Genomic DNA, 16,868 nt, shown 5'->3' on the forward strand with positions numbered 1-16,868 from the left:
GAGAGACTTTCTGCCTACCTATCTGCCCCACTTATGACTGAGAAGTGAATTGGAGAAGGAGCACAAATGGGACTTGGTACATTTTATGGTGACATGGTCCTGTAAGACTCCTAGGTAGTCAAAGCACAAAATAGTTTTGTAGATAAATCGCCTTTTTCCGAAACACAGAATTCCTTTTTTTCCCTATGAAAATGTAAATTGAAAAGCCATGTTTTCAGTTTTCCTGGTTTTGATTTCATTTGTCCTTTTAGGTTTTCCCCCCTTTGTGCCTCCTTTTCTTGTTTTTTTTTCCTCTCCCTTTTTCCAGTGGCAAAATGGAAAAAGCAAAAAGGGGAATTAAAAATGGGGAGAAGAAGGAAAAATCAATACCAAAAACGTTCAGTAAAAATATTTGTGATCATTGTTTCAAAATCAGTTCTTTCTGAAAAATGTGAAGTGAAAACAGTTTCTGCATGTTCTCAAAATTCTCCCGTGGCCCTGCAATTTTATAGTCAGCTCTAGTAAGGAAAGACGTGCCCACAGAACTGTAATAAATGAGAGGCGTTGCTGGATTGTTTTACTCCAGCAGCAAAGTGAAATGAAAATTTACTCCACTTGCAATCCTTGGAGGTTACGTACAGCACCGCACATTTACAGTCAAGCCCAACTGTGTCAGGCCAGAACTTGCACAGTGTGTTTCAGTGGGGGCTGTGTTAAGGAGGTATACTGTGTTTGCCTCTCTGCAGTTGGTGATGGAATATTGTGGAGCTGGCTCTGTAACAGATTTGGTAAAGAAGACAAAAGGTAACTGTTTCAAGGAGGACTGGATTGCGTATATCTGCAGAGAGGTTCTCAGGGTGAGTCTTGCTAACAGAGTTTGCTCGTTGCCACTTGATAATGTGAAGAGTTTCCTGTAATAACTATAAGATGTGGCACCAGGGCTGCTTTAGTGTCAATAAAAGAGGATGTCCCAAGTTACTTCCTGGGCCCAATCTTCATTCTTTGCTACTTATTTCTCCTGGATAGTACAGAAAGCAAACCAATTTCTAATTGTTTTTTGTGAAAGCAATACACATAGAAGCCTGGTAGCAAGGGTTACATAGCAAGCCAGACTGAAAAGATCCAAGCCCATTAGCGAGATATTGATCTATCATCATCACCGTGGAGTGTTACCCATTTTTAAATAACAGTAAGATAAACGGCCATTCAAATGACATATGTTAAAATAGTGCATTAAGGCTTCAAAAGTCTAAAGTCTTTTATTTGTGTAGGGACAGAGATGGGTGGTCTGTTCGACAGAACATCAAATAGCCCACTTGGATTTGGGAGTAGACTGCAGATTTGAATAGATATCAAATCCATGAGTCACTGGGGGCATCTGTTCTCTTGTTGGGAATTACTTGAATGGGGTAGCTCCCCTGATCACTTGGAAATTTTGTTGTCAGGCACCTCAGCTTGCTGTCATTACCATGGTCTGCATTCTGCCTCCATGTGGGACATGAAAGGCCACATTTTCCACGGAGGCGTAAAAACCTCCCATCTGTCCATGGCAAATGGGTAACTGATGGTGAGACGGGCACGTATGCAGTTTCTCACTGTTCAAGTGCAAAGGCAGGTTAATTTTTGTGGACACGTATGCCATTTTACTTGCACAGCCATTGCATCCCCTTTAGAAAATTTGACTTTACAAGCCCCCTTTTTATTTAAGTACTGCAACTTAAGATAATAAATACACATGAGTGTAGGACAAAAGGGAATGGCTACACCCATCTCCCTATGAAAACTGATGAAGAGCATGTGTGGAGAGTGACCTGTCTGTATGTGGGGCGAGGAAATTGTGGTGGAACTTTGGATTTTGTCAGACGCTGTTTGTGTTTCTAGTCACTCATATTAAAGAGGGCAAACATTTTTGGTGGTCTTTTTACTTCTCGTCTGCATCAGTTCAATATATTCCATTATTTCTAGCCTACTTTAACGAATGTTTTGAAACTAAAATAGTCTCGAATGGAGATGTGATCACCAGTCACTGAAGTCTGCGGGAATCTGGTTCAATACAGGATTTAATCCATTGCGACCAGTCTTTTGTTCTCTGCATACTCCATACACAGCACTCTGCGTGCTGTGCAAACACTGCTGTTTTCACACCCCAGTTTCCTCTTTCGTGTGCCTTTAACACATACTGTAAATGGGCATCCCTCTGATTCTGAAATTGCAGTATGCAATTTTGGGGCCTCTTTCTCCTCTTACTTGTCATCAGAGATGGTCTCCTGCTGTCAGACCTGTGGGAGTGAGAAGAAAATCAAACCCATTGTTGCTTTCTTCTCTTACTGCTAAAATGGTGTCAATGAATGTGTTGCTGCCAATCACAGCTAAAGAATTTTAGATTGGTAAATTTTAGTCCCTTTTCTCCATTAATATAGCCAGAACAAAGCAAAAGAACTTCATGGGACAAAAATTCCAAAGTGATGAAACTGATAGAAAAAAGCTAGAACCATGTGGTTGTCTTGCAGGGTTTGGCACATCTTCATATTAATCACGTTATCCACCGAGATATTAAAGGACAGAACGTTCTCTTAACAGAAAATGCAGAAGTAAAACTAGGTAAGTTTCTCTCAATTTTTTCTAGAAACCTGTGGGTTAAAGATATGCTGAGGTTTCCATGTTAACCTGAAAAGGATATCTAATAACTCAAGAGTGAAAAATATATTAAATATAGTTGTAAAGACTTACATTTATATGGTGCCTTTCATACAGAAGGATCCGAAAGGTCTTTATAGGCTCTGTGCATGGGAATTGCTCTCCTCATATGAAATACAACCATCCCAATAGAGTCACACTTCGAACCTGTTTAATAGCCCACAGCAACACTACATTACGCATAAGTACTAAATTCAGAATGTAGAAAAGTGTCCTTGTCCTGTCCTTTCTGCCTATCTGCCACTGGACCATCTTCTGTTGGTGAGAGAGACAAGCTTTTGAGCTTACACAGAGCTCTTCTTTGGCCAAAACAGTTTAGAAAAATCAGTTTTGAGCAATAAATTCCACTGAGCCGTTTTTCTACTCGAAGTGGGTTAGGAGATTTTAATGAAACTCGTAGTCAGTGCTGAGGCTGTGACATACACTTCGCCCTGTCTAAAGGGCACCATGAAAAGGTAGTTATGTACCAAGAGTTTCCACCCAAGAGTATTTGAGAGCCCTCTCATTTCCTCTTCCAAGTGGTATGTCGCGGTGTGCGGACTATTGACAGTTTTTAGCTCTGTGAAAGCCAACAATGTCAATAGCTCAAAAGCAATTGTGGACAGTTAGGAGTTTGGTTTTTTGAAAGGACATCACAGGGAATATCCGGCAATTTTTAAAGAGAGCGTATCAAGAATAATGCTTTTCTCATGTAGGATTTTTCTTTTGTTTTCTCTGTTTCATTGTTTCAGGAGTTCAAAAATAAAATAAAGATTATTCTGTGTAGATACTGGTTGAGATCCTCAGTAAATGCAAATCAGCATAGCTCTGACGCCTGGTGGAGATCTGATCTATGTGGTGAAATTCTAGCTCCACTGAAGTCAGTGAGAGTTTTGCCACTGACTTCAGTGGAGGCAGGATTTCACCCAGACTCTTTTTTTTCCATTTCGCAAATGCTCCTGCTGTACTTCTTGAAATTAGCAAGGCCTTTTTTTGTTTTGTTTTTGTTTTGTTTACTGCCTTGTTTTGCTGCTAACAGCAGAAGGGATGTCTTTCGCCTATTAAAAAAATAAAGCGAGTATTCCGTATTTTATATGAGCAGACAATAATGAAACATTTCTATAAAGTACCAAAGTAAAACTAAAATATTTCCAGAGAAATTTAGCTCAGCCATGTCTAAAAGCCAAGAAGCTGGAAAACTCAGACTTCAGAGATCCAGTGTCATTCAACCTTGTTAATGGGCTTTGTATAAAAGACTAACATTTCACATCCAAAATACAGAACGCTTCGATGAATAGACACCCGCCCATTATTAGATAAGCTTACACAATTTAGTGCTACAATAATTTCCTGTTGCCGTATGGTTCTATGAGGTCTGTTTATCAATAGATATACCAGAAGTTGCATGCAAATAATTTGCCTCGTTGGAGTCAAGCATGAAAATCTGCTCCTTGGTGCCATGGGTAATAATAGGGTTGTACCCTGCCTAATCTCTTTTTCCTCTGCTGCTTACACTAATTGGATACTACTTTGGCTACTCTTTGAGTAACACTCAACTTTATTTATATCCTTTTCCCAGTTGATCAGATATTGTGCAGAGGTGTTTTTTTCAGTGAGTACATAGTTACTGAATGTGGGTCCTATTTATCATCTGAGCAATGATGTTTGACAATACAACTAAAAATTCAGGTTGTGATGCCACTGCCCATTTGCACAGCACAACTTATTCCTCTTAATGCACGTCACAGGTGGATAAAACAGTGCACTCCTCCAACATATTCTGAGACGGGAGTGCAGCAAAAAAAAGGGTTGTGAAACCATTCGGAACAAAGCAATCCATTTCCTCACTAATGTGCTGACCCTATCCAACGTTAACCACCAGCCGTAGTGCTAGAAATCTCCCAGTCCCACCTGAACGCTTACGTATAGGTTTTCGTTTTAGATTAAAATACCATTTGAAAATCTTCATCCACACCCCATAGTATCCTATTATAAAGCACTTTGAGACCAACGAAAAGCACTTTGTAAGTTAGGTATTTTTATTTATCATAGGAGTACATCCCTGCAGTAGCCATTCTGCCAAACTTAGCATGGATCGTGTTAATTTTAAATTTTCCTTTTGGACTGTCTGGTATAAATAGCTAGGCTCCATTGGAAACCCTATATTATGAGAGCTCAAATCTGCTATGCATTGCAACCCTAGAGTCTGCTTTCCAAGCAGAGACAATAACATATCAGACTTTTGTCCTATGAATTCAGCACTTGGCTCATTACTTTACGCTTGCTTAACTCTGCAGTGGATTTTGGGGTAAGCGCTCAACTGGATAGGACGATCGGGAGAAGAAATACATTCATCGGAACTCCCTATTGGATGGCGCCCGAGGTCATAGCTTGCGAGGAGAACCAAGACTCAACATATGATTACAGAGTGAGTGTTGTTAGGAACTTAGAATCAATAGTAAAGTAAACAAGTTTTTGCTATTGACATCCTTTTGAAGTAGTTAACCGAAAGAATTGAAAAAAGGTGTCACCCTCCCTTAAAACCACAGTCATGTAAAGGGCTGTTTTTTTAATATGCGGTTTGTGACCAAAAAAAAAAAAGAGTTTCAATATGAATTTATTTTCTTTGTGAACCGTTAACGTACAAAATGAAATACCAATATGTTTAGAATGAAACGTATGAAAGTATCGCTTATTCTCTGAAAACAAGACACAGTATCTGGAGATGGCTAGGGTGAAAAGGCCTAAAAAGGGTGGTTAAGAAGCAGTGTAACACAGCTTCTTTCCTCTGTGATAGCAAATTATTTTCCCTTATGCTTATTGCACAGTCCTCGGGGTAATTTTACAATAATATCACACGTATAATTATTAGCTTAGAACAACAAAAGACTCCTTGCTCCAGAAAAGATCACTAACCATTCACCACAGTCATGCTCTCGGGAGGAAAAAGTCTGAATGACTGTATGTGTCTTGTCCTTATGACTATATCCGGACTGTTTTCTTGGTGAGACACTCTCTCAACTCATTCATGGCACTGTACAACCATGAACGAAATATCCTCCTCACTGACACCAAAGAGATAGAGTATGTGTTATTCTTCCGAGGCCATCTGGGCACACTGCAATTTGGATACCATATAATGGCTATCAAAAAATTCTCTGGCTGTCCCCCTTACTATTATAATATGCTGATTTGGCTCTAAAGAGGCACGTGATACTGTTTGTCAGCCTCTGGTTGAATTGCTTGCACCACTGTCATCATTTACATATCTGCACATACCACATAGGACAATTTCCAAAGAATGCTTTCTGAATGACTGCTCTCGCCAAGTCCTTGTGTTGGGTCGGTTGCCTTCTTTTGTGTATCTTGTCCTTATAACAAGTTTGTAACACAAGGATCATCAAAATTACATCTGTTATTCCAGCTGTGGCATATTCAGAGCTCATATTATTACCTCCATTTTCTACTGAGTCAAAGGGCATGATTCTGATTTATACTGCTTTGCCACTGTTGAAAAATGGCCTTTCATCCATTTAAAGGCATCTTAACATAAGAGAAAATCAGGTCCAAAGACTATTCTTTGCCTTTTGTTCATACTATATAAACCTTATGCCAAAGACTCAAGAAGTTTATCCGTTAGCTCCCATCTGTACCCCCAGTTCTATTCCTATTTAGCGCATTTTCTAGTGATAACTGAAGGGTATCCCCAGTTTGTGTGGTTTCCCTGTGTTGAATAACTTTTGCCCACATTGCCCTAGCTCCAGTCCGATTCCACAGACCGTAGTCCAAAGCTGATCAGCCGGGGGTTTCCAAAGTGCTGATTCAGACACAGTGTTGTGATTCAGAAGCCTGGACTGGGGCAAGTATTTATAAACATTGCTGATATGCTGAGTGAAAAGCAGGAAGCTGTTCTGCTGTGCCCATGACTTCTCACGGGTCCTGCTTTTAAAAAATAAAAAAAACATCCCACCAAAAAATGCAGTTCTTCTTATCTCACTAGCCTCGTTTCTCCGTACACCCCTAAGCGTCAGCCCAAGGTTATCTGAAGCTTGCGTGCATGTCCCATCATCACCAGAGTCTAACTGTAGTACAGTGCGTGGCCATTTGTTTTGCACTTTTTCTGAAAGACCTCCCTTTTCTTGCTTTCAGTCATTAGTTAAATGACACAACCTAATCCTGAACCCTCTCCAGCTCCCACTGAAATCCAGGGTCCTCCTCAAGATTAGGCCCACAGTCTGCAATGCAAGCTGTTTCCAGCCTTGTAAAGCGCTGTGGGTTAGCTTGGCATTGTACACATTGTGAAGGTTTCAGAGTAGCAGCTGTGTTAGTCTGTATTCGCAAAAAGAAAAGGAGTACTTGTGGCACCTTAGAGACTAACCAATTTATTTGAGCATAAGCTTTCGTGAGCTACAGCTCACTGCATCCGATGAAGTGAGCTGTAGCTCACGAAAGCTTATGCTCAGATAAATTGGTTAGTCTCTAAGGTGCCACGAGTATTCCTTTTCTTATTGTGAAGGTGTCGTCTTAGGGCCAGGTCGGACACGAGTAGCTGTTCATTAAGGACTTTTGCGCCAAGTCTCCAAGGATTTGCAATCTGCCAGTATTTTGTCTGATTTTCTGAGTAACAAAGTGCTATGAGACTTCAGGGTACCCTTTTCTTTTACATAATAATCATAGAGATCTCCCATAAGTTTATTTGGATAAATGTATCTGCCTAGGTGCATATGTCCACAAAAAAAGAGAAGTGTTGCACACCACTAAGCAAGTGGAAGCCTGGTTACATTCTTAAAGTCAATAGCATTACTCCTGATTTACACCTTTGTGATCAGAATCTGGCCATTTGGGTTTCTGATGCCATATAATATTCATAGAGGAGACTCCAGTCTGACCTAACTGAACTAAGTTAATATATCTATATAAATCTGAATACATAGTTCTACTTTTTTCCCCACTGGCTAGTAACTTGTCCATGGATTGAAATACCTTCCGTGGGCCTGACTGCCATCTCCTTTCAAGCAGTGTAGGAAAGCAGTGGGGTCTCACATGTGCACCTCCTCTGTAACAGAGGAGAGAATCTGGGCCATGGCTTCAAATGGGCCCTTCTATATTCTGGAGCTTTTGTTTTAAAGATGAAAGGTCTGTTTCGGGGCTGGCTATTTCAATGATGAATCAGCTGTTCCAAGTTGCGTGGGAAATGGAAAGCTGGCCATTAGCACATTTCCGACAGGCTCAGCTGGGAACGGGCGGGAGCAGAATGGATGTCACTCACAAGAAAAGACCCTTCCATGGAACTCTAGGCAAGCGTTATGGTTTTTTTAACCCTACATACTACAAGTTACATCATTCACGGTTTCTTTTCCTACAGAGTGACTTGTGGTCTCTGGGAATCACAGCTATAGAAATGGCAGAAGGAGCTCCTCGTAAGTGATTGGGTATAGTTCTTTGTTAAATAGTTAGCCTAAATTTCATGGACATGTTCTGTCCTGCTAGGTTAGCTTATCTCATGCTTGTCTAGGGCGTGTTCAGCTCTGACTGCCTCTTTTCAAATAATTCGTTATTTGACTCTTTTCCTATCTGTGCTCCTTTGCTCACCCTTTTTTCTTTTGATTCTCTCCTTCTGTTTCTTCACTCCTTGCCTGCCTTTGGGAAGATAGGGAAGCCAAGTGTTATCTTCTAGAGCTGAGGTTAGTAGTGTCACTTCATTGATCATTACATGTGGATATAGATGAGCAAGAGCGATTAAAGCTTCAGCGTAAATGTGGGACAGTTTCAGTACTGGGGCTTCTCCAGAGAAAATCATCTCTTGAAAATGGTCCCCCATCCTGTTGTGGCACGAATCTTCACCCTGTAATTCCAGATGGAGGATTCCTCCAGGAAGTTGGAATAGGGGCCAGTGTCAAGAAAGAGCTATTCACCTTCACGGTACGTCAGTGGGCTAATCCACCTCTTTGGCCTTCCCATCAAGGGAACCAGTTCTCCATTGCGCTGCACCCCATGCAGTCATGCAGAGTGAAAATGCTACTGAGGCGAAACACGATCAAATCTGAATGGGAGCGTTTCACTCCCGCTTTGCACTGGTGTAAGTGGCTGTACGAGGTGCAGCGTAATGGAGAATGGGGCCCCCTAGAGAAAGAAAATTAGTCTGGGGTTAGTGCCTTGCTCACTCCTGAGTTTCACAATAATTACATCAATTCCCCCCTCAAAGCAATTTTGGAGATCTGTGGAGTGAGACCCCTCCCCCCCACAGAACAGCAAAAATACTTCAGCCACACTTCAGTCACAGTTCTGATTTGCTTCCGTCATCTCCCCTCTCCTGCAATTTTCTTGCTCCTCCAGACACTCTCCTACAGCCACATGGCACCACAATTCTGTCAACATGCTTCTGGCCTTAAATTTTCTTTCAGTATTATCTACCAAAGTCAGATACTCCTGATATAAGATACAAGTGCAGAATGTAATTTAGATGCAGGTCCTGGTTATCTAGCCTTGCGGCAGACTATTACCCTTGTGCAATAGGGTGGGTTTGTGCCTAGGAGCACAAGGCATGTGGGATGTTCTGCAGCATAATGGTGTGAAGACACAATAGGGGTGTTCGGTAATTGCTGAACCTGCTGGAGGGGATCCTATTTATATCCTAGGACCTGGCCTATGCTAGAGGACACCTGGGATGTGTTTATCAACCAGTCAAGATACAAGTCAGGCCAAACTGAGTTCTAAAGCATTTTCACAAATCATGCTCCAGGCTAGCTAGAGCTTAGTTTTGAGGCACAAGTCTTCGAGGATATTTTTTATGTAACAAACATTCTTGCTTCACACCATATTTCAGTCGTATTTATTTATTGTATTTTCACACTGGCTAATGCTAGTAGGCAAATTTTAGGGAGGGTGCGATAGTGTATTTATTATTTCTATTGAGGTAGCACCTAGGAGCCCCAGGCGAAGACCAGACTCCGTTGTGTTAGGCGCTGTACAAACACACAACAGTCCCTGCCCCAAAGATCTTCCGATCCAAGTATGAGACAAGAGACAATAGGTGGATACAGACAGACAGATGTCAGAACACCAGGAAACAATGAGACAATGGAGCCTGATTCTTCTCACACACCTGTTCCACACTAGCGTGGTTGCATTGCCTTTACTAGGCTACATCTACATTACGAGCTAGGGTTGTCATTCCCCCACTCATGTACGCGTACGTGCACTAGCTCTCATCAAGCTAGCGGGAGTGTCAATAGCCGTGCAGCTGCAGTAGCACGGTTAGCGGCAGCTGAGGTATGGCTGAGCCATGCCAGCTACGTACCCGCCCGCTACAGGCTGGTTTGTACTGGGCACGGCTAAGCCATGCTTCTGCTGCCGCTGCTGCCCATCCCCTGCTATTTATGTTCTCCCCGGCTCTGCAAGAGCTAGCGTGAGTAAGTGTCCACGAGCAGGGGAATCGCACCTCCAACTTGTAGTGCAGATGTGGCCGTAGAGTTACTTCTGATTTACACCCAGATTATCGGGCCTGATAGTCCCCATCCGTATCATTCAGCCTGCAGTAGCATTTTGGAGGGGCAACCATCCGCCAACATTTCTACTTCACACCCAGCAAACGTGACACATTGGGAATGGTCAGTGAAATGTAGGGGGTGGACTTTCTGGGTCAGGACAGTATCTACTTTTTAGTGTTGTTTTCAGCGTTGACTTTCTACAACAAAACCAGGAGTGGGTGTAGATAGAAAAAAAACAGTGTACCAAACGCAGTGATAGAGTCTGTTTAGAAAGCACCAATTGGTCTAAGTGGGCACAGAGTCCTTAAATACAGTGTAGCCAAAACATGTTCTTAGCCATATGTCCAGCTCCAATGGAGCGACGTACCAGTTCCCATGCCAGGTTTTTCTCTTCCTTCTTTTTCCCTTATGCCACGTGCTTTAGAGTGAGGAGGTTTGTTAACATCGAGCTTATTGTTTATCTCAGCTGTAAACCAGGCATATTAAAATAGATCAACATTTTGATCCAGAGTTTGACTTTCACATGTAGGTGTAAATGTCCTTCATCGCTATGAAAATGTGCTTGTTTTATAATCCAGTCAAGCATTCTTTGGCGTTTGTTTTGAACAGAGATATAGAGCCTTAAAAGTCTGAAGGGCTGCATTGATCATTTCAATGGAGTCCTTCCTTTTACTGAATCCTTGCATCTCAGCTATAGCAATGTACAGTCCGGCCCACTCAGAGCCCTTCTGTGCTGCAAAGCTTTTCCTCCTCGGGGCAGTGAATTCCACTGAATAGCATTGAACTCCTGTGAAGGACCCTTCCATTCTTTAGAACAGGAGGAATTTTGAAGGGCTGCTACTTCTCATATCAGAAAGAGCTATTCCGTGCCCCCACATCACCCTAGGTATGTCAAAGGGATCAAAGGACAGGGGAAACCTGGCACTGCTTTAGTGTACTTTTTAATAGCTTGTGTTTTCCTTTGCAGCCCTGTGTGATATGCATCCCATGAGAGCTCTCTTTCTCATTCCGCGAAACCCTCCCCCAAAACTGAAATCCAGAAAATGGTAAAGATATTTTTAAAATATATTTTAGCAGCCTCAGGCTTCTGTGGGTTTTTGATGCCTGAAGCTCAAAGACTGTGATCTTATCAAATCTTACAAATGAGATCTTGTCTATGCTGGTATTTCTGCTACTGATATAATCCCCTCTGCTACTGATAGGTTTCAGAGTAGCAGCCGTGTTAGTCTGTATCCGCAAAAAGAAAAGGAGGACTTGTGGCACCTTAGAGACTAACCAATTTATTTGAGCATAAGCTTTCGTGAGCTACAGCCACTTCATCGGATACTGAATGCATCTGATAAAGTGAGCTGTAGCTCACGCAAGCTTATGCTCATATAAATGTGTTAGTCTCTAAGGTGCCACAAGTACTCCTTTTCTTTCAGCTACTGATGTGAGTTCCAAGTATAAACACAATTCCTGTTTGTGAAGCATGATCTGCACTGGGGCAGATTACCCCAATTTGAAACCCAGCTAAGCTGCCCCGGTACAAATTGCACTGCGTTGGTGTAAACTGTGCCTACACTAGGGACTTGCACTGGTGGCTGAAATTCCAATGTAGACATGGCTTACGTGGGGTTGCTTTGTTCATTGTTTATCAGGAGACCTCCAAGGAAAACCCAAGGTGCTGCAGGCAGTAGTGTTGGTAGGCCAGAAGGTGGCACTGTATCCAGATACATCAGGAATGAACACATTCCCTAGCATGAATTTAGGGAGAATTGTGTTTATCTTTCAGATGAGACATAAAATTGTGGTCTTTGCCATGTATGGTCATTATGGACTTTTTGTAAGTGTAGTGGTGATAGTCTTATTATTATAGTCAAAATCCAATTTTGGTAGTTACTGCCTCCTTAAATTTCCCCTACTATTTCAACTGGATACAGGAGGTGAAATTCTGCCCTCGGTTACAGTGGTGTAAATTCACCGTAATGTCACAGTGAGCAGAATTTGTCCTAGAATTCTTCCTTGCTCTGTGTCCTAAACTTTCATGTAGTGATGTGATATACTGATAAAACTCCTGCTGTATTCCACCCCAGAGGAGGCTGTGCTTTAGTGCTGGCCAAAGCAAACTTTGCAAATACAGTGACTTGGGATCCTGCAGGGTAAAAGGTGCTATGTAAATTTAAGCAGAATTTTATTTTCATCTGATTTTGTTTGTTTGTTGTTGGTTTTTTTCCCCCCAGGTCCAAGAAATTTCTTAATTTTGTTGAAAGTTGCCTAGTTAAAAATTACTTGCATCGTCCATCCACTGAAACTTTGCTTAAGCATTCCTTTATCCGAGACATGCAGAATGAACGGCAAGTGCGCATCATGCTGAAAGACCACCTGGACAGGACCAGGAAGAAAAAGGGAGAGAAAGGTAAGGTTAAAAATAATGCAAACATAGGGCCTCATCCTGCACAGAGCCTTACGAAAGGCAGTGGAGCTCCGTGCAGACACAGTGAAATTCTGGCCCCACTGAAGACAATGAGAGTCTTGCAAGTTGCAAGTGACTTCAGTGGTGGCAGGATTTCACCCACAGTGTGTGTCTGCATGGAGCTGATTGCAGGGGACCCGAGGATGGAATTTTAAGAAGGGTTCAGCACTTGTAGCTGGGCCCAGATTTTCAAGAGAAATCAGCTCCCATAAAATCACCTAGATAAATGTCCAGATTTTCAAAGGAGTTCAATGCATTAAGCACTGAGCTCTTTTGAAAATCGGGATATAAATGTCTCTATGAGAGCTGCCAGGAGCTGAGCTCTTTTGAAAATCTGGGCCCCAAGTGACTAAATCACACAGAAGAGATCAAGAAATCCATTTCCTTGTTTTACTCCTACCTGGGCTTTCAACCTACTGATTTATTCAAAAACAAGACTCTGAGTTTGTAACAACTAAAGCAAACTCTAACTTTGTTCTCCAGAGCAAAATTTAGAAAAGAATCTGTTTTAGACTAAATGATTGATTTTTGAATAAATGACCATATATTGCATGATATCAGCCATGCAGCATAGAAAGGGAGAGCCACGGAGCCACTCAACATCTCCACCTCTCTTTCTCCATCTGTATATTTTATACCTCACAAGGGCATTGTGAAGATTAGTTGAATATTAGAGCCTGGTTGTAAAGTGTAATGAAGATTTAAAGTGCTGTATGTATAAAGTCTAAGTATTGGTTTGACACAATGAGATTTTTGTATCTGAAATGAAACTACTGCCGCAAGGTGTAATTTACATACTGAAATAATAATAATGGTACATTCTATAGCACCTGTCATCTGCGGGTCTCGAAGCGTTTGGAACAGTAGCAAACATGAGTAGGAAAACAACTTATTAAAAGGTTACACATTTGCCACTTGTGCAAAAGCTCATGGTAATAATTACATAAATGCTAGAAAATTACATGGGGGGCGGAATTCCTACTGATAGTCAAAGCTCACCTGAAGGGGAGCAATGTTGTGGAATAACTATTCATGATACACTTCAGTGACTTGAAAAAAAAGTTGCAGACACCCACTGTCACATTGTGCCCAGCTGGAAATAAAGATGCTGACCCTGTTTGGATGAAATTAAAACTTCAAAGATCTGCCTTTGTGATAAAAGTTGGAAAGAACGTCAGAGTTACAACTTTGTTTCTTTATGAGCTGTTTATACTAACGCTCAAATTAACCAGTTAACAAGGTGTTTCTCTTTTGTACTTAATTAGTTTTATTAATTTTCATATGAATTTAGGTCTGGATTGACTGAAGGCCTTGGCTCATCCACAAAACAGGCATAGCATGGCAGGCAATGGCAATGCAAGCTCCCTAACACCCTCCCTCCCTCCCCAATGTGCCTCAAATCCTGTTCTGAGGCACCCTTCTGCAGATATTGCCACCGTTTTTTGGCTTCTTCTGATTGGTTCCAATGTGGACGCCTGCTTACTGAAAAGTAGACTAGATCCATGAAACCCATTTCATGTAGACCACTCAATGGAAACAACCTTTTAGACTGCGATTTTCAAAGGGCTCTAAAGGAGTTAGTTTCCCAACTCCCATTGACTTTCCCAGATCACCTGAGCTGGGTTTGAATGGGTGACCTAATGTTGAAAAACTTGGTAACCCATCCGTAATCCCCTGAACCATCTACTCCTTCCATAAGGGGTTCCATTAATGACTAGCTGATGATGTCTCTTTCTTTTCCTTCTTCCATTACACTTTTAAGACTCTTCAAATCTGATACATAAAGGGCCCTGATCCAAAGTCCATTGAAGTCAAAACAAGCCTCTCATTGGCTTCAGTGGGTTCTGACTCGGACCCTAAAGTCATTTGCTGTGATTTTGTAGAACCGTTACTTAGGTTAGTATCGGGAGGTAATGTACTCCTTATCTGGGTTTGTATTGTTTTCTTTTTTAGACGAAACAGAGTATGAGTATACTGGAAGTGAGGAAGAAGATGATGAACTGGATGAAGATGAAGGAGAACCAAGGTTAATTTTATTAGCTGTGTGTAATATTGGACTAACCAAAGCATTTTCATCAAAGGCACCTCTCCTCAGCCAGATGGGTTTTCTTACCATATTCTAACCCCCTAATGCTCTGTGGTACCCAGTTAGCCATAACTGGTTTGTAGCTGTTGCATCTAAATGTTGAGTGTAAGGTATCTGCAATATGTTGTTTTCATAATTCCCCGGCAATGGGGAGGGAATGTCACAAACAAAGAAGCAGATAATCAGCTTCAGCCTGGATTTTGGAGTGTAGTAAATACCGAAGCATGGCCAGCCTACAGAGAATGATTCTGTGGAGATTTATTTGAACATTTACGTTTGTTAGCACGGGCAGCCTGCCATTTCCCAGCAACGTTTTGTACTTGCTCTGCGGCTTTAACGTTATGGTGAGTCTTATAGAAACTTCTCTTCTGTTTCACAGTTCCATAGTTAATATCCCTGGTGAATCAACGCTCCGTCGTGAATTTCTGAGGCTGCAGCAGGAGAACAAAAATCGGTCTGACCCTCATCGACAGCAGCAGTTCCAGCAGCAGCAGCTAAAGGACCAGGAGAAATACAAAAAGCAGCTGCAGGCAGAGCGGCAGAAGCGAATCGAGCAAGAAAAAGAGCGGAGGAAGAGGCTGGAGGATGTAGGAAATGGCTTGTATTTGTAATCCACGTATATCAATCAGTGACCAACGAAACTATGCCAATTTCAAGAATAGGTTTTAAAAGAAAAAGAGGCCTTGTTAAATTCCCGTCACCAGCTGGTTTGGAATCTTTAACCCTGGTAGAAATTTGTGGCTTCTGACCACTGAGATTAATCAATTTTTTGAAAAGGTTCTACCCACTTCCTGCTAACTCCCTGCCCATGTGCTCTGGGAAGTCGATGTGTAACCACACTTACCTCAGTGTGGTTGGACCCCAGGAATGGGTAGGCAAAACAGAGGTGGAATTCTTATTCCCTTGCCCTTGTGCATAGTCCAAGTTCAAGTCTATACTTGTGAGTCCAAACTGCACTGGTACCTGTGATAGGATTGCACTCTGCTTTTGTGGTGCTACATTGCAGTTGCTAAATCAGAGTCATGTCTTTTCATGGCCTCTGAAGCCATTATAGGACAGTTAAGATGATGCTTTTGAAACACCAATCTGCTCCAACAAAATCTAGGCACTCCAGATAACTCTTCCCTATCAAAATGCCATGTGCTGAAATAAGGAATTCTACGATTGAGGCTTGTTTGACCCAACAGCAATGGTTAAATCCTGGTCCCATTACTATCAATGGCAAAACTGCCATTGACTTCAGTGTGGCCAGGATATAATCCCAGAAGCTTATCGTTATTTTAATACCAAACACAACCATCAACTTCTGTTGGGTCATACTAGAATACATGACACCACCACTGATTATACTCCAGGAATAGGGTTTTTTGACCTTCTCTGTTGGGAATGTCTCATAATTATGAATAAAAAGTGTATAGCTAATTGCATATTTTACTAATAATCTTTAATCAAAGAAGTAAAATTTAAAATGAACAATGCTATTCCCTGGCACTTATTCAGCATCAGAAGAGAGAAGAAGAGCTCCGGAAGCAGCAAGAATGTGAGCAGAGATGGCCAGAAATTAAGGCAGTTCAGCGCAGAGATGAAAAGTGTGAAGATGACAAGAGATTTGTTGACGAGGAAATGTGCAAAGTGGACGGACAGAGGAAATCAGAAAGGAAGCAGGTATAACTCTAGGACTTACCGATGCAATTCACGGCTCCTTGTTTCTGTGGCTGAAGTCTAAGTTAATTAATGGAGTCTTGTTCCTATAGGTCAAGGACCATATAGAGGGGCTTTTTTCATTTATTTACTGGTTCTTTTCCTCACCTTAACAGCCCCTGGCAACTCTGCCCCTCTCTGCTTGTGTTGCATTGAGTCATCTCCATTCCTCCAGCAATGCCAGATTTCTTCTCCCTTAAGTTTTGCACTTATTTCCATGCTGCTCCTTAACATGTAGAACTTCCTTACAGAGCTGGTCTGTAAAACCACAACCCTCTTCTCCTTCAGCTCACGCCTTAAGGCCTACTTTGCCACGGTGCATGTCGAAAATTACTAAGAATGGCCCCATAGAGGCTGTGCCCTGGCCTGGGATGACTGGAGCACAGCACCCTCCTGCCCCCAGCTCCCACATACCTTTCATGCTGGGGAAGGCCAAGACAGGGTGGTATATGCCAAATCTGGCATACATCTGGGGACCTCT

The 16,868-nt window shown here is 41.9% G+C and overlaps 1 protein-coding gene across 1 annotated transcript in view; it reads left to right on the forward strand.

Moving 5' to 3' along the window:
• Nucleotides 1-16,868, forward strand: part of NRK (Nik related kinase) — a 122,690-nt gene that overhangs the window by 50,590 nt on the left and 55,232 nt on the right. The window contains exons 5-13 of the mRNA XM_074962591.1: nucleotides 726-836; nucleotides 2,490-2,580; nucleotides 4,953-5,083; nucleotides 8,021-8,075; nucleotides 11,113-11,191; nucleotides 12,368-12,543; nucleotides 14,554-14,626; nucleotides 15,066-15,273; nucleotides 16,187-16,351. Of these exons, the coding sequence (XP_074818692.1) occupies nucleotides 726-836; nucleotides 2,490-2,580; nucleotides 4,953-5,083; nucleotides 8,021-8,075; nucleotides 11,113-11,191; nucleotides 12,368-12,543; nucleotides 14,554-14,626; nucleotides 15,066-15,273; nucleotides 16,187-16,351 (1,089 nt within the window). The remainder of the gene's footprint in view (nucleotides 1-725; nucleotides 837-2,489; nucleotides 2,581-4,952; nucleotides 5,084-8,020; nucleotides 8,076-11,112; nucleotides 11,192-12,367; nucleotides 12,544-14,553; nucleotides 14,627-15,065; nucleotides 15,274-16,186; nucleotides 16,352-16,868) is intronic.

This window comes from Natator depressus, chromosome 9 (genome assembly GCF_965152275.1).
Source record: "Natator depressus isolate rNatDep1 chromosome 9, rNatDep2.hap1, whole genome shotgun sequence".
Taxonomy (NCBI): domain Eukaryota; kingdom Metazoa; phylum Chordata; order Testudines; family Cheloniidae; genus Natator; species Natator depressus.